This window comes from Sylvia atricapilla, chromosome 1 (assembly GCF_009819655.1).
Source record: "Sylvia atricapilla isolate bSylAtr1 chromosome 1, bSylAtr1.pri, whole genome shotgun sequence".
In the NCBI taxonomy this organism is placed as follows: Eukaryota; Metazoa; Chordata; class Aves; order Passeriformes; family Sylviidae; genus Sylvia; species Sylvia atricapilla.
Genome location: NC_089140.1, coordinates 35263142 through 35281654, shown reverse-complemented (window position 1 = coordinate 35281654; position 18513 = coordinate 35263142). Strand labels below are relative to the sequence as shown.

Sequence of the window (18513 nt, the reverse complement as noted above, 5' to 3'; positions counted from 1 at the left end):
AACAGAATTTCAGATAATAAAGATCTAGTTAGTTTTTTATTGCTCCCTTTGCAAAAATATGTAGGTTATTTGATATGCTGTGTTATACAACCTCTGTATTTTTATTAAAATTGTGCTTTTTTATTTAAATGTATTCAAACATGAATTGTGGATGTTTTTAATGACAGATTGCAAGTGAAACGCCTCTAGATGTTGTAAGTGTATTTTTCACTTTTTAAGTACTACTGTAAAGCAAAAGGGAACATGTAGTGTTAAAAATACGCTTATTTTTTAGACTTATTCAGTTATTTCTTCAATGCATGAATGTATTATTAATTTCAACTGCAATTTAGATCTAATTGGACTTCATAATTTTAGAACAGGAAATTATTTTTTAAGCCATGTAGTTTTTTACTTAAGCAGTTGCACGAGCATGATATAAAAGTGTGATAATGAAAATTTCATTTGAATGTATTTGGTGTTCTTCAAATACTTTGAATGTTTTAATTCTACTAATATACTTAACTAAATATGGTCTTGAAAAAGACCCAGAAGTAAGGGTTTAGAACACATTTGAAAGTCAGAAATAAACATGTTTATACATAGATATTTTAATGCTATAATGCTTTTTCTTTTTTTGCATCCATTTTTTCTCTCTGAGAAATGTTTTCCTGTTCTGAGAAATCTGTCCTGCCTTCTGGCCTTACATTCTGTTTTCTTGCTGCCTTCTCACCTAATCAAAATGCTTACTTGGCTGTTGTTTGGGGTTTTTTTTTTCCTGCTGCTGCGGTCACCTGTCCTTGTCTTCCCTTTGTATTCATCTTTCATATTGCTACTTCAGAAAAAAAATATTCATTTTAACTTAGTTTCTGATTGAATTATTGCATTATTCAAAAGTAAACTACTGGGGTTGAAGCATGAATATGGGGGAAGTGTTGAAGTTGAGGATCAGGACATCTGTAGTTCTATACTGTTCTTCCTATTTTTCTCCTTTATTTTTCAATCTGTTTATATGGGAAAATGTAGTAATTATTGCTGAGTGTTTTCAAAGGTGAGGGGGTTTTGCACTCACTCTGACTTTCTCTCTTTAAGCTGATGGAAACATCAGGTACTGACATGCTGAATGACTCGGACAACAGAGCGCCTATAAGTCCGCTGCATTTAGCTGTAAGTGCTCAGCTCATTAGTGATGACAGCTCATCTGGTAGCAAACAGTGGTTCACAGGTTTATTCACTGTGGATTTTTTCAAAATAGGTTAATAAACAAAATGCAAACATATGCCCGAATGAGGTATACAAGCTGATTTTTGCACATCACTTGAAATTTACTTCAAGGAACAGCTTTCATGTGGAATCTTCTAATTAAAATTTATGCTAATGAAACTTTTATAAGACTTGTTCTATAAGTAATTATGACTTTTAAATTATTATATTGTTTTACTCTCATAATTGTTTAGTATGAGAAATGTTTGTCCTCAATACTTTAAGAAAGATTTGCACAACGGGAGTGGTGTAGGACAGTGATAAAATTCTGTCTATACAAATATGTTCAAAATACAGACTAACCAGCTGAATGTGTAGCTTTGATCTTTTCACTACATTTAAAGCAACTGGCAAACCACACTACACTTTCTGCAACTAGAGTCTCATGCAGTACATATATATATATATATATATATATATATATATACACACAAAGTAAAAAATAATCTTTGATAGTGATAAGTGAAAGCTATTTGTATTGCATTCTTATTACGGGTGCTTTAAAAAAATATTTTACATAAAAAGCTAAAAGGAATTACTTAAGTTTGCTTATGTTCCTCACTTGAAATAATCTGAGGATGATGTAACTACACCATAAAGCAATGGAATGTGCAGTAGTCAAAATACTGTTATTTATGCAGATTGAAGACAGATGATTTTCTGAGAGTAGTTGCAGTTGCTGACTGAAAGGATAAAATAGAAAAACCCACTAATCATCTTGCTGAATATGTGGGGTTTTTTAAATTTGTCATAACTGTTGTAACTACTTATTGCTGCATCAGTTGCTCTTCTGCATGCAAAAATAAGAATAGTCTCTTTACAGTTCCATTTATGTAGTTCTGGCAAGAAAGAGAAAAATGTTAAGGATGGGAAAATTGAAGAATTTTTTTTATTCTTGTAGGCCTATCACGGCCACCATCAAGCTCTGGAAGTGCTGGTACAGTCGCTGCTGGACCTTGATGTGAGGAATAACAATGGAAGGACACCACTGGATCTTGCTGCCTTTAAGGGACACGTGGAATGTGTAGATGTGCTCATTAATCAGGGAGCATCAATCTTGGTGAAAGATTATGTTGTAAAGAGGACCCCAATTCATGCTGCAGGTATGTGCTAGCCACTAATTTTCAAAATTTTGGCTTTTAAAGTGGATAATCTGTCTGGAAATCTCTGTCATTAATGTTCTAAGAAATAATGTTTAGGGACAGAGGATGTCTTTTAAGGTATATTCTGTGCTGAGAAACATGTAGCAAAAGAGTTGCAGGCAGGAACCAGTATTAGTCCAACAAACCAGCTGAGTCCAAGGGCTGCTGCTCCACAGTTCCCTCTGGAAGGGTGCATTGTCCTTGTCCACTCAACTGGCTGTGCTGACAGGTGTCAGTGACATGTCCCTGCTTCTCTCCTCGTCTTTCACACAGCCCAAACTGCAGGCCCAAATTTAGATGGGCAAATTGCATTGCCTGTCTTGGCAGTAAAATGCTGCTAAAAATGACTGGAGTCTTGGAGAATTTTGGCAGTTTGAGAAGAGACATGAAAACTTACTTTGATTTTTTTCCAAGGATTTAAATTACTCCTGAGCATTTTCAAAATAACAGCAATCCTTTGCAGTATTTTCTTGCTGACTTTCCTAGAAAAAAAATCTCTAGGCCTGCCCTTCTCTAAGTCTAGAATCCACACTATAGTCTTATCTTTTTCCTTGCATTAAAAATAAGCTCTTTAAATTTGACATATATAGTAATGGTGTTACAGAAGTATTGCAGTTAAAAAGAGCATTATGTACAAAACATCATCATTCTAACCACTTAACTTGTTGTCCATGAGCACAAGCTGCATTCTTCTATTTGATTGAGCTTTCCTAACTTGTGTTAGTATGTCTGTCAGCTACAGAAACATGAATTGTTGCTGTGCTTGTGTGGACTGAATACTGCAGCTGTAAGTTGGAAGTAATTTCCCTTCCAAGAAGCAATCATTTATCTTTCATGAGTTGCATTTAAATGAGATTTCTCAATTTTCTGTTTGTTCTTTTTCTATTTTTTTTAACTGCCTGGTTTATTACATCTATGCATTACATTTCCTTCCCTTTTCTAAATGTGATTTCCATTATTATTTTATAACTATGCACACACTACACTTGCTAACAAAATCTCTCTATGATTTGCTAGGTATATGTTTACCTGTGCCTTAAAACAAGCAAAAATTATGCTAATTCCTATCTTTTAATGTTCCTTCCTGTGTATGTTGTATAAGCATATATTCCAATTACTTTTAACATGTGCAACCTCATTTATATATATATTAAAAAAATCTGTTGGCAATTGATAGTTGGAATCAGTTGTTTCTAAGACTGCACAGTTGAAAATACCTGATTTCTGAAATTATTTTCTAGTGTTCATATTTTAATTTAAGTTATAACAATGGTAAAGCTGTACAGTGGGTTTTCAAGCTAATGGGCTTTAGTCTGAGCAGGTAGGTTGCCATTCTGTTTGAGGTCTCTGCTCAAAGGCAATTAATGTAAATCCCATGTTTTTATAATGTTTTGCAGCTACAAATGGTCATTCAGAATGTTTGCGGCTATTGATAGGGAATGCAGAACGACAGAAAGCAGTGGACATTCAAGATGGAAACGGACAGTGAGTTAAAATGATGAACATACTGTTCTACACAAGTTACTGCATTTCTTAAAAGAGAAAAGCGAATATTTTACAGTAGTTATTTTAACTTATTTTAGAAGGAAATTATTGCAATGAACATAAAGTTGGGAGTGAAAATGTCCTTGTTCAGTCAGGAGGAAACTAAAAATGTGTCTTAGTGCCCAGATGCTGAGAAAATGGATTCTAGTTACTTAATCAGGGCTTCTGAACTGGGGCATGTTACTTTATTTTCTCGAATCTAGAAAGCAAATGAGCGGAATGTCATTGATGATGTAAATCTTAACTGTTGATTGGAAGGATAGCAGTTATTATAATTGGGCTGAGTGCTAGTCTGTTAAATTTCCAAGTGTAAATTTCCACTTTATTTCTATCTCTGCTTAGGACTCCTCTGATGTTGTCAGTTCTCAACGGGCACACTGACTGTGTTTATTCACTCCTTAACAAGGGAGCAGATGTAGATGCCAAAGATAAGTGGGGAAGAACAGCATTACATAGAGGGGTAAGAGAATATTCCCTTTCTTTCATTTCCAGTTTCCTTCATGCTAATTTTGAAGAAAGACTTAATATGTAGTATTAGTGAATTTCTCATTATTCTCTTCTTGCCATTTTAATTTTTAATGGTGTTTTTAGTTGCATTCAAAAGATGGATTTTTGCCTGTTTGATACCTACCCTCAGAATTCCTTTGGACTTCTAAAGCCTTCTAATCTTGCTGTAAAGTGTTCACTGGAGAGGTCTTAGAGTACAGTTTTTTGTTGGAGGGAAGGTAGTGTTAATGGAAGGAGGAAAAGCATGATGCGTGCCACATGCCAAATATTTTGTTCATAGTGTCTGCCAGATAAGACAATTGAATAAACCCTAGAGATTAGTAGTTCATTCAGTGTTATTTCAAGAAAATATTCTGTCATAAGCATTATAATGCATTGCTGTTTTCCCAACAGAATGTCTGTTTTCAGGAATAAAAACAACAACTTACTTTGCTTATTTTGTTATGCCTTAAAAATGCAAAAATTTTCCTGAGGTTTGCTTGCTTTAGTTCTACACCTTGGCTTATATACATGGATATTTTCAAACTGGCCCTTTCCTGCCTCCCTCTCACAGGCAGTTACTGGGCATGAGGAATGTGTGGAAGCATTGCTTCAACATGGTGCTAAGTCCTTACTACGAGACTGTAGGGGACGGACCCCCATCCACTTGTCAGCTGCCTGTGGCCATATAGGTGTTCTGGGATCTCTCCTGCAGTCAGCTTCTTCTGTGGATGCAGCACCTGCAATGGCAGACAATCACGGCTATACATCACTGCACTGGGCCTGCTATAATGGTAAAATGCATTAAAATACAGCTCTAAACCCATCTGTTGGTTTTGAGGTAGAAGTTATTAATACTTACAGAAGAAACGTATGAAGTCTGTCCTCATTCAGTTCCTTTCAGTGAATGAGAGAAAATGACAGACATGATATCTTGAAGAGGAATGTATTAACATCTAATACATAAGAGATGTTTACTTCTGTCCTACATTTTTATCATATACTATCTTAGTTTTATGCCTCAAGGAGTTGTAAAAGTAATTCAGCATAATACCTTTGCATAGAAATGTGCCACACATCCCAGAAGAAAAACTTTTATAGGGAGGAATGGTTTCAGATTAAATCTGTTTTTAAACTTGCTTCACATAAACTATGGTATGCATAAGAAACTCAAGTATATAAAAGTGATTCAATAAAAATTTAGGTTTTTCTTCACTGATACTTTTCATGGATTTGAAAGTGAGGAAGGCCTTAAAATGCAGGAAAATCACTCAGCTCCTTTGCTAAAGATTTTGTTTCGTGTTCATTTGGAACATAGTAGAGGTTGTTTTTTATTTCATGTCTGAATGATGATAGAGAAAAATCAAGAAGTAAGAGTAATTGTTTCACCAATTATTATTAAGTGAATAACTACTGAGCTGATGCAGCCGGGTGATAATTTCAGCTAAATGCGGAACAAAAATAAGCCTCAAATGGTGGAGTTGTTTTCATGGAGACACAGTGGTGAATGTACAGAAGAATTTGAAATGCAGAGGTGTAAAGAATTAAATGAGGTGTTCTGGATGTTGTTCAGACAGCATGAGATACCTTATAAATTTCATAAAGTTTACAGTAGTATTACATGTCAGTTTGATTTTCAGGATTCTGAGAGCATATTGGCTCCTAAATGTAGCCTTGTTGAATATAACAAGTCTTTCTTTGAAACTTTCAAATACAATACTGCTTAATCTAATTTAGATACATATTTTTCTTTGTAAGCCATAGTTAGACCTTTTTCCTTCTTTTCAATACTTAACTCTTACATTTGCCCTAGGTCACGACAGTTGTGTAGAGCTGCTCCTGGAACAGGAAGTTTTTCAGAAAATGGAAGGAAATTCATTCAGTCCCTTGCATTGTGCTGTGTAAGGAAGTGCAAAATTATTATTCATAAATTTCACTGCTGTATTTAACAAAAGATTTATCATTCTGTAAATAACAGTCTGTTTAATTCATTATAGGATAAATGACAATGAAGGTGCTGCAGAAATGTTAATTGATACACTAGGTGCTGGTATTGTAAATTCAACAGATTCAAAAGGAAGGTAAGCGTGTAAATGCAGAAATAATGTTTGTAATGTCATACAGTGGCTGTGCTAAATTCTTCAGTTGTTTGGGTGTTTTGTATTTGCTACTTAATGTTAATTCCTCATTCCCCTGGTTTTATCCTGTGCTAGAAATAAATTGTAGATTTAAAAAATCCTGTCCTGATTCAGTAAACTTGAATTGGCTTTTAATTATATGGACAACTTAGAGCACGTTTTAAATTTTATCACTTTGTGGATGGAACTTCATGCACCTTTAATTTTTGTTGAATCAAATTTTATCTCTATTATAAACTGCGTAGGTGGCATTAGTTGAAACTAGAAAGGGACTTTTTAAAGGCAGCAGTCACAACTCCAGCAATACTGATTGCAAAGGATCAGTGGGAGAGGCTGTAGAGTCTTTTTATTTGTAGGATCACAGCCACGGATGCTCCTTTGAATACAGTAGAAAGCATGGCTGAATGTGGCCATATTGTCTTTTGATCTGTTGTAGAACTCCTCTGCATGCAGCAGCTTTTACAGATCACGTTGAGTGTCTACAGCTTCTGCTTGGTCACAGTGCTCAAGTAAATGCTGTAGATTCTTCTGGGAAAACACCTTTAATGATGGCTGCAGAAAATGGACAGACGAATACAGTTGGTAAAGAGAAAGCTTTATATATTTCTGCTCTTAGTTTTGTTAATCTTACTGTGGCTGAAGTACCCTTAAAGTTAACGTTCTTGTAAAAATATTTTGTCAAAATTCTGTTTTCATTTTGCCATTTAGATTTTAAGGAATATGCTTTTAGTTAATACAAGTCTTTATTTCCCCAGAGGTGCTGGTTAGCAGTGCTAAGGCTGATCTGACTTTGCAAGACAATTCTAAGAACACAGCACTCCATTTGGCTTGCAGCAAGGTATGTGCACGGTCTGACTTAGCAGTGCTGAGCTTTGTGTTATCAAGCACTGTTTGAGAGTATTGTTACCTTGAAAAGAACACTCAAAGCAATTTGTGAAGAATATTTGTTATGTGACAGATGGTTTTTTTCTGTGTTAAGGGTCATGAAACTAGTGCCTTGTTAATCCTGGAGAAGATTACAGATAGAAACCTCATCAATGCCACCAATGCAGCCTTGCAAACGTAAGTATGAGCAGGGAGGGTGTTTGAAAGATGAGTTCTTGGTGTGTATCTTGCTCGTAAAGAGGTATATTTTGCAGAATTTTTTGTTCGAATTCATTGAATTGAAACTGTTAAGAGTTGAACCAACTTGGAATTGAATTCGTGTTTTGCTCATATTTAAAGCTCTACATGTTTGGTTTTTTTCTTGTGGGTGAATAGGATGATAAATAAAATCTACATTATTGCAATTTCTGTGTGGAGTTACTGCATTCCACTGAGATTACCAGTAAACTGAGGTTTTTTTGTTTTAAAAATTATCCAGTTTTTCAATTAAAAATCACTTTATTTAACAATTTGAGGCAAACTGAGACTTGGTTTTCAAAGACAGCTACTTAAAAAAAAAAAACCCAAACAACTGCCTGAAGTGTGCGTTTATTCTTCAGCATGCTTTCTGTTTCATGTTTCAAGGATGAAACATTATTTTCTATTAAATATCATAGAGAATACACTATTCTTAAACTTTCCTGAAGATCATATCTCAAGTAGAATTAAACCTCTTTTGTTAGCCTAAATCAGAAGGAAACCTTAGAAATGTACAGTATGTCATACCCATCAGGATGGGCTACTAAAATGACTCTCCTGCATTTTTTCCTTTTAGAGAATGCATTTGTGTTACAGGGAATACTTGACACATGAGGTGTAGCTGAGTTATGCACATGAATTATTAGATTGCTTCAGTAATGCTATCACAGTCCATTTAGGGAAAAAAAACCAACAAAACCAAAACATCAAAAAACACCTTACACTAGAATTTGTAAGCAGCTCACATATTATTCTGGGCTTACATTCCTTCTGGAATTTTGCCATGTTCAAGCTCATTCAGTGCTTCCAAGTATTCCCTGAGATCTGCTTGAATTAAGGAGTTAAAATAGTAAGAATTCTTCCTTTCCTTTTGCTGCTCACCATGGTGCACCTCAGGCAGCATGAAATAACCAGAAAGCAGGAAAGGATTGATTGCCTCATTTCTGGCTTTAAGCAAGGATGTCTTGGGAGAAGGAAAAGCAAAAAGGAGATGGGAACAGATGTGGGAAAGTATGCTACCACAGGCTCATGTAATTCCACCCACGTGCCTTGGCTCAAATAGTTTGATCAAGAGATATAATGGGATAAAATAGGTATACATTTGCAGCTCCATGAAGTGTTTATAAATTGCAAGGTTTTAACAGTTCTTTAAAATATGACTTCTTTAGCAAATGTTTAATAACAAAATTGACTTTCTGAAAAGCTTAAAGTCCTTCTTTGTGGCAAGATAAGCATTAAAATTGTTGGTCTATACATTAAAATTATTTTAATTACAGTATAATTTTCAGCATATCTGTGGGGTGTGGTCGTTCCTGAATTTTTAATACTTTAATGTAAGCACCATAGATACAGCTGCTCATGTTTGTATATTTTGCATTTCTGATATGTAAGTAAGGCATTTGTTTCCAACTCAATATATAGCTTATAGTTAATTCAAACAACTTCAGGAATCTTAGAATGAATGGGAATATAAATATAAAGCCAAAGGGAAGTAAGCTGATTATTTTGTTTCCTGCTGAGTGATGGTGAGTTTTTATTCAAGCCAGTGGGAACCAATTTTGAAAAACTGTTGCATTTGAAAAAGATATAATTAGAATATTTGAGATAAAGCTATACTTTCCTTTATAGAGCAAGTCAACACAAAATTGATTTATGGTTAATAGTTTGAGGTTTTGAAAAGTAATCTTTTCGTGCTTCATGCATTATACTGTGAAATATTTTTTCATCTCTAATCACAATGGAATATAGTGGTTTCTAGAAGGCAGATTGATGAAATGCTTCTGCATCTCTTATGACCATTTACATGTAGCAGCAAAACGACTGCCATTCTGCTGTTAGAACTCCAGGGACTGATGGCAGTGATATGCAGTAACTCTCAGATGTGACAGTATCTGTTACAGCAGTTGAGTGGGGGATTTATCAACAGAGGGTGCCAGGTGTTTCTGACTTTTTAACATGACAAAGTCCATAAGCAGGCACATCTTTACCAGCAGCTGCTTCCTCACTGTGTGCTGCCATGGAAAGAAGAAAGTTCATAGTTGGTATTGTAGAGTTTCTTTGCAATAAGAAAAGAGATTTGCTGAGTTTCCCATCTTAGTTATTACATCTATAATATTTATATACTGTGTAAATAACATAGAAGTATAAGTATTACATTTAACTGGATGCAAGCTACCTATCTTACTTCATGACTTGTTCTAAGGTTTATATATGAGTTTGCTTGTCTTCACAGACCTCTGCATGTTGCTGCTCGAAATGGACTAACGGTTGTAGTTCAAGAGCTTTTAGGGAAGGGAGCAAGTGTACTTGCTGTAGATGAAAATGGTAAGAAAAATCTAACTTTGTTTCCCTGTAAGGAACTGTGGTTCTAAACTCAACTCCCTGAAAAGCACTAACTCTGGAAACTTCAGATGAGCCTTGCAGTAGGTTTCCCTCACAGAAAAAAATGCACTGGTGATGATGGATCATTTTAGCAAAGCAGCAGAAGTGTAGGGAGAGTGAAGACTTTCAGAATGAAGCAGGTCACGGCACAGAAAAGTTTGGTTTGCATTTGTAGTTTTATGATGCACTATGAAAAGTAGTTTTATGATGCATCCATAAATGCACTAGCTTTGGCATACCAAAAATGGTCAGAAAAACATAATGCTCAAAGTAAAATATAACTTTCAGCTGTTAAGAAGCTGGATTCAATTGCTATTCGTTTTGTCACAGTAGGTATATTGGTGTTAGCTTTTAAAAGCTAGTATGATTTGCAGCTCACAGTTACTGTTCTCAAGCTTCTGGCTCTTCAGAGTATTTTGGCACATAGAAGTAAGAAGTAACTGCTTTATCACAAGAATAAATCCTGCATCTTGTACGAACAAAAGAAAATTAGATTTACTGACTAATTCACATAGTTTCATGTAAAATATCTGTAGTCCTCTGAAGCTGTGCTTTTGAAAGTGTAAGGCTTTGTCTCTTACACCATGAAAGCAGTAGCAGGGATTTGGGGAGGAGTGAGGCAATGGATTGTTTGCCTTTTGGCTTTGTTTGGGTTTGTTTCTTGTTTTTTTATTCCAAAAGTGATGTGCCTAACTAATAGTTCTAATTATACTTCCAGTTTGGAAAGCTTTTCCTCTTTTAATGTTCTGTGTGACTTTCTCTGTGTGTTTCTCAAATTACACTGCTTAAAGTGACATGGGTGACTTAAAGATCATTCCTTACCTAAAATAGGGCACAAGAGTAAGCACTAAAAGAAACTCCCTAAAATGAAAAGACTGAAAGATATGTCTTTTTTATTTATGTTTCTCATCACACATATGCAACTGGAGTGTATTATTTTTGTGGGCTTCTCATATACAGCCAGCCAATCCTTTGTTAGAATGGATCTTTGACATAACAGAGGAATAACATGTGTGTCAAAGTACCCTGGCAGCCTGGGGATCTAAAAATCTTCTTTTTAACTCTGCTCACATTTTAAATTTTAAAGTAAGTCTGAGCACTGTCTAATATTTTTCCTCACTGTGGTTCTTTCTAATAGCAATTGCTTTGTTTATAAAATCTCAAGCAGCCTTGAGAATATATCAAGCAGCCTTGATGAATTCTTTTTTCTGACTGAAGAAATAGGCAGTGGACTATTTTGGATCACACCACTGACATTCTCTTACTTTAGCATGGTCCAGATAAGTTCGGTGATCTGCCAAACAAGATTGGCATTTCACACAGAATTAGATGATATGGGAGCTTATTTTTAGTTTTAGAAAACATGGAAGCCTGTCTTCATATATAGAACATGTAACCAGTAGAGCCTCAGCTGTTATGGAGTGATGATCCACTTTTTGTCTTTGACTTTGTCACTTTCTGTAAAAACTAAATTGACTTTTTGCAAGCAGTCTCTATTTGAATCTATAGCTGTATAAATTGAGTCCTCTGCTGCTATATCTGAGCTATAGATTATAATTGAAAAGCATGAGCTTTGCAAAAAACCAGCATCACTCCAGTTACCTATAAGATTTTTAAAACTCTGAATTTGAAGTCACACTGCTTTTGTCATAGAGAATCTCTTTAAGTGGTGAGATCATTTTTGTTTAAGAACTAATGTCAGTAGAAAAAATTTAATCCTCTTGGTTCTTAACAGATTAAATGCAGCTGAAACAGCAAATAACTTTCCAGTATACTTCCCCAAAGCAGTTGTGTTGAGGAGTTGTGTTCATTCTCTGCTCTGTATCTATTCTTAGTCAAATTTGGGGTTTTTTCCCATTTTTCCATACGAGTCGCGATGAAACTGCCATCACCTTCATCTACAAAAATTCTCTTGAACTGGGCATTATTAATGCAAATTTGCCTGTCCTAAAAGAAATTACTGACTTTTTCTTTCATTTGACACTATATGAGGTTTTATTTTGTCACTCAAGCAGCTTTTTCAGGTTTTTTGGGTTGGTTTTTTTTTTTTCCCCCTTGGGGTTTTTTTTTTGTTTGTTTGTTTTTGTTTGTTTGTTTGTTTGTTTTGGGTTTTTATGTGGGGTTTTGTTGTTTTGTTTTTTAATTTTTTTCCCTGACTATTTAACTTTTATTTTGAGTTTATATTGGAGTTGCTCAATTTTCTGGAAGGAATTTTTTTGTTAGTGCTTATAAAATGACTTGTGCCTCAGACTCTCATTTCTTTCACAGTGGTAAGACCTCATTCAGTTGATCTTGAGAGTTCTCATTACACTGACCACATTAATAACCCTCTGATTTTCCTGTGGATGCCTTCCTGGCAACTTTCAAACCCCAGGGGAGGGAGCAGCTCTGCATTTGGGCAGGGGGAGCCCCAGCCTTAAATCAGCGTCCATCATGCAGACTCTTGTTTTCTGTTGTGCACGGATGCTGCCCCAACTCACTCTACTTCTATTGCCCCATCTGCAAATGAAGATAGTAAATATTTTGTTCTGTGAAGCCTTATGCAGGTACAAGTGCAGATTATGTGGACCATTACAGGAGAGCTGAGTAAGAGTATTTTAGTGGAGTCAGTTCATTTACTAACATCATCTTCAAAGGAAATATAAAGTATTTATATCAGCTGTTTCCCTGACTTATGAATTGTCACTCTGCAGTTAAGTGACAAAAAAATAAAATTTATTCTTATAATTTTGAATTTGATTTAGTGGAGTTAATGTAAGTTAATATGGTGGAGGACACAGATGTCAGTCTTCAGTGGTGTAAGCAGTTACTTCATCTTGCTATGTCTAAGGCAGGAATAAAACTGGGGTATTTCATTCCTGCTTATGAAAGCCAGGAGCTCGAGATTGTATATTAATTATAAACACAGTTTTTAGAAAACAGAGAACTTTAACAGAAGCAAATATTTTGTTTAATCCTTACATTAACCTTTTTTAGGATGAACTGGGATGCTCTGCTCCAGAAGGAACATGAGTAGTCAAGACCCTAGAAGTCTTTAAAAGGGGGGAGGGGGGAAGGGGGGCAAACAAACAAATAAACAAAATCCTTAAAAATAGCAGGTGACTGCTTGTTTTTCTTCTCTGAACTTTGATCAAGTCACATTAGTGAAAGGAATGGTGTTGAATATGATCAGCTTGAATAAACTTACTTTGTTGTGTCATCTTACCTTCATACAACCTCCAGCAACTGTAGATACTAAATGGTGTGCATCTGAGTATCAGTTCTGAGCCTTCTGTTCTGCCTTACATGCCTGAAATGCAGTCATGATCCAGGTGTGGCGAGCTCTGGCCCTTGCTTCTGAATCCTCTCAAAATGTATCTCTTCTGCAGACTGTCACTGTTAACTCTGAGCTGTTTAAGTGCTGTGGTACCTTACTAACAATGAAAACATCCGCTGCGCTGCACTTCTGTACGGCCCTATCGCATGGTCAGCTGGTGCGTTCTGTGCTTGACTTCTCTGTGTTTCCTTGGATTGTGTGCTCCTTTGGGCAGGGGCTCTTGTCTTGCTCTGTTCAAAGCATCAAGCACAAGGTCTGTCCTGAGCAAATAATAGTTCAACTGCAAGACTGTCCCCTGCTTGCTGTTTTCTTAATCTCTAGCTAGTTATTTCCCATAATGTGCTTACTGGTTTAATACTTATGTGCAATGGGACAATACAGTAACTGCTCCTGAGCTCTGTCATAAAACTTGATCTAGACATACTTCTAAAATAAAGATGATTCCTTTGAACTAATTGAAACACTTGCTGGTAGAATGAGCACTGCCTTGTTTTTTCTGTCTTCCTAAAGTCTGGATAGAAGTCTATCATGCACTTTGGGTTAAAGCCCTCTATTATTTAAAGTTACTTGTGTGCATTTTACTAGGATGTCATGCACCTTAAGGTTGTGGAGTTTGAGGGTAGTGCAGGACTTCAGACTCCCAAATGTACCTGAATACGAGTCTTCCCATGGAGCTCATTGTGGGCCTTTCTGTCCCACGCAGGGAGAGATGCTGCAGGGTGACTTGGGCACACGCTGCCGGGTGGAGCCAAGGAGGGGAACTTGTCCTGCTCTTGGCAGCAGAATTAGCTGTGATCTGTGGTTGTATTTAGGAGACTGCCCTGCTTTTAGAGCTGCTGGTGGCACCACCAAGTGCAGTCCCTTGGTGCTGTAGCTGCACCAAGACCTGTGCCAGAACTCACCCTCAGGCATTGTCCAAATGGTTAAGCCTGAGACAGGAGCAATGCGTGGATCTCCGCTGAGGAGAATTTGAAGCATTTTTCTTGACATTGAATGAGTAGAGGCAAGTACACAGAGAAGGGGAAGCTGCAGAAGGAACAATGGTGGATGATTACTAGAGCCAAAGAAACCCAGAAGAGATGTCACAGCTACGTGACCTGACTGCAAATCATTCCATAGCCCAAGACCTCCTGCCTTTGGGGGTTGTCACAGCAGCAGTGCCTGGCAGAAGTTTGGTTGGACCAGCTGGGCAACCAAGAGGTGCCCCTGCAAATTCTAGCCTGCTAACCCAGCTGGCATTTCCTCAAACTTCTCTGGATTTCTTAACTGATACTGTGCAAATAAAAATTAGGCATTGGCTTAATAATTCTTGTTGAATATTGTAATAAAGTATAAGTTCATTATACTCTGCCTTTTCAATTAACTGGCCCTGATCCTTTAGCCAGCTTGTTACTGAGATAGCACAGTGTTATTAAAGTAACTGTCTGTGATGAACAGCTGTGGTGGAGCTTCTGGATAAAGAAATATTTGAGCTGTAGTTTCTGCAGTAGCTCTTTAGAGAATGTTATCACCTATCGCTGCTGGCTGCTGTTAGTTGTCTCTCCTCAGCCAGGTGACTTCCTCACCATTTTCAGATCTGGGCTTTTCTTCCTGGCCTAGAGTGTTTGGCTGTGCTTAACAAAACAATTGCATCTTTTTTGCAAAGCCCATTAATTTCAAGATTGCTTTTGTAACCAGAAGTTTAAAAATACTAATTGATAATGCATTTATTTCTTTTGTTGTTGTTGTTGTTGTTTTCTTAAACAGTGCGGAACTAAGCAATGTAAAATACTTTTTGCAGCTGACAGATTGTATGAACTTGGAGAAATTTGTACATTTGTCTTTATTTTAAATGAAGGATCTGCTTTCTCTTGGTTTGTAGGTTACACGCCGGCTTTGGCCTGCGCGCCCAACAAGGACGTGGCCGATTGCCTGGCTCTCATCCTGGCCACCATGATGCCTGTGTCATCGAGCAGCACATTGCCCTCCCTCACCTTCAATGCCATTAATCATTACACCAACACCTCAAAAACTGTCACCTTCGATTCCTTGCCAATCATGAGGAGTGACCACAGCTCCTACTGTACTTTCAACAACATTGGCAGGGAAGGTGGCTACCCCTACACAGAAGAAGATGAGCTCAATGACTCAGATTCTGAGACCTATTAGAAGATACTTTTTGTAGGTCTGAGTGAACCCTCACGCTGGAAGGTCAGACTTGTGCTCTCGGAAAGCTGTCGCTGTTTGAATACAGAAGGAGGACACACCTTTGAGAAGATGTTTTTTATTGTGGTTACATATAAAAAAAAATCTGTGAGACTCTAGGAAGATTTTTAAAAGCATATTTTGCAGAAGAAGCATAAATTCGTGAATAAGTACTTGGAATCCATGGGAGAAAAAAAAATAAAATGTCAAAACTGTTTTATTTAATTGTATTCTACCATTCTGTTTCCGGTGCCGGGAGTAATTCCTGCAGACTGGGCACCCAACTTGGTGTAAATGAACAACACTATTGTACAAGACAAAGGATGCTAGATTCAAATGCTCTCAATATACCTAAAACCATTTTGAAGGCAATAAATGAGTTTGGTACAGTAGGCATTGTTTGTGCTGCAAATTGCCAAAGGACCAAATAACTTAAAGATTTTTTTTAATTAAATACGTTTTTGTGAAAACTGGAATAGGTTATTTGAGAAGTTATTTCAACCAAACCTTAATTACTTCTGGAAAAGAAGCTTAGATTTGGGGTTAAATGTTGAATTTTATTTTTTTTTTAATCATCTGAAAGCCTTCCGACACTATTAAATGTACCATGAAAGAAAGCAGATGTGCTTTTAAGTTTTATTTTCTTTTTCTTTTAGGTGAAATGAAAATGATCTGTCATACTTTTATAATACTAAAATTAAACCAGCTAACAAGGTGAAGTCAGGGTGAAAAATGTACAGTGTAATAAGGGAAGGAAGGAGTGGGAGATGTGGGAGGGAAGAAGTAATTGTTGCACAGTTATAATTTTTTTTAACTTTTGGGTTTTGGGATGGGATTTTTCTTAATTTAAAAATACACGAGTAACTTGGAAACTATGAAACTGCATAAAAACTGAATTGAAATGTCTTGATAACCTTGTTGTGACTGAGAGTTCTTTTCAGTAATTTATCTACTTCCTTACATCATAAATTTGTATGTAAGATTAAAATTGTATATCCCTGTCACCTTTTTTTTATTTTTTTTTAATCCCAGATTTACAGTGGGGGGAGGGAGGAGGGGAGGTGAATTTAAAAGTATATTTCCCTATTAGAGAAAAAAGTACAGTGTCTGGTCTGTGGGAAGAGCTGTGTATCTTTGTTGTGCTCCATTTAGAAAATAAACAGCAAGAAACAGGTCCCTGTAATGTAGTTCAGACTTGCCCAAATTTTTTTTTTCTTTTTTAATTTATAACAGACTACTGTGTTTTCTTTAATTGCCTGAAGAATGAAAAACTGACATAAGTAAGCTGAAGTTTTGTCTGTTAAATATGAAATTTACTTTATTTGGCTCTGCTTTAACTATTACTGTTATTTTCAAGTGAATTTGTTTATGTACATGCAAGGAATCCTTGCGTGTCCTGGCAAAGTACAAATAAATTACTACAAACTGATTCCAATTTCATTTTTATCCTTTTTTTTTTTTTTTTTTGTATTGTGAAACTGGAAATCTTTGATATTGTAAATTAACAGCTGCTTTTCTGAACATAGTGTGGAAACATGGGACAATATTTTGATCTATTTGATAATTTTGTGGGGTTTTTGAAGAATTAATGAGCATGTACATAGAAATAGTGACTGCTTGAATACTGTATTTACCTGCACTCTTTCAGTACTTCAAGATTCCTGTATATTTTACAGAGTATAATAAAACCCAAATGTGAGTTCTACTAATGAATAATTTATTTGTATGTACTAAGAATTGATGACAAAGTCTCTTGTCGAACTGTTTATAAAATCTTCACAAAGGCTTTGCCAGCATTTTAATTCTAAAGTGAGGGTGAGCTACTTAAAATAATTTTAAATATTACACTACTTCATTATTCCTTTAGGTTTCCTTATAAATACTGCTTTCTTAACCATTTGTACCTGTGTTCATTGTTTATCTGTGAGCAGAGTTAGAGGACTTTAGGGAGGTCGTGATTTCTGTGCTCTCTTCCCTCTGAATCTCTCACGTGTGGCTCTGTGGCAGTGATGTTTGTGCCACAGGCAGCACTCACAAGACCCACACTGGCCTGTCTTGGGATTCACTGTAACCATTTAAATGCAAAGGCTGAAGCAACATGGAGCCATTTTTTCCTCAAATGCTTGAGGGAAACCTGATGAGAGCGCCAAGTGGTGTGTCTGTTATTTAAAAGGTAACAGCTGCGTGTTTTTGTTCGTGAAACTGTCTGATGTTAATTGAAAAGCACTGTGAAAGGATTATATTAATAGGCCTTTATTATCTGTGCTGACCTCTGTCTGACTTGGAGATGACCTGTTTTACTGGGTGGTGTCTGTAGCCATAGGGCACCAGCTATAGCAGGGGATATTCCTGTGCTGCGGGAAAAATTGCAGTGCAGTAGTGGCTGAGCTGTTCATGACTACTGTGTGCCTGGGGACAGAGGAGAAAAAGCTCAGATGGCATTGGTTTGTTGAAAAGTCAAAGATTTGGATATGGAATACAGGGACATGCAGAAAACAGTGCTGTTGAACGTGTCAGTTATAAATTGTGCTTTTCATTTTGTTGTTACTCACCTCTTGAGGAAAAGTTTCTCACTGCATTAAACTGCAGTATTTTAAACTAGGTTCTGTGAACTTTTTTGAGCTAAATATCTGTCTTTCCTAATTATGAATTATTAAATCCAGTTAGGAGTTCATAGTTTCATGATTTATGTATCTCATCATTGTGGTTTATTCAGTGAATAACCTGTACCTTGCAATTTGCATGTATTTGTTAAAAAAACACTCAAAACTCTATTACTACCTGGTAGTATGGGTGGAACAGTAATTGTGCCTTGTAAATTATTATTATTATTATTATTATTATGTGGTCTGATTCCAAAAATGGAATGTGATTTGTTTTAAGACCATGCTACTGTACTCAGAGGCCACTTCCTTAATGACAGGTCAAGGAACAGCAGGTTCCTTGTTTCTGAAAA

At 36.2% G+C, this 18513-nt stretch overlaps 1 protein-coding gene across 1 annotated transcript in view; it reads left to right on the top strand.

The window, feature by feature from the left end:
* The window catches only part of ANKRD28 (ankyrin repeat domain 28), a 75289-nt gene extending 58303 nt beyond the window's left edge, over positions 1 to 16986 (top strand). The window contains 13 exon segments of the mRNA XM_066319511.1: positions 168 to 194; positions 1072 to 1146; positions 2144 to 2345; positions 3782 to 3869; positions 4272 to 4389; positions 4990 to 5209; positions 6229 to 6316; positions 6413 to 6496; positions 6990 to 7135; positions 7309 to 7391; positions 7533 to 7615; positions 9909 to 10000; positions 15235 to 16986. Coding sequence (XP_066175608.1) covers positions 168 to 194; positions 1072 to 1146; positions 2144 to 2345; positions 3782 to 3869; positions 4272 to 4389; positions 4990 to 5209; positions 6229 to 6316; positions 6413 to 6496; positions 6990 to 7135; positions 7309 to 7391; positions 7533 to 7615; positions 9909 to 10000; positions 15235 to 15521 — 1593 coding nt within the window. The 3' untranslated portion in view covers positions 15522 to 16986.
* Positions 16987 to 18513: the final 1527 nt, after the last annotated feature.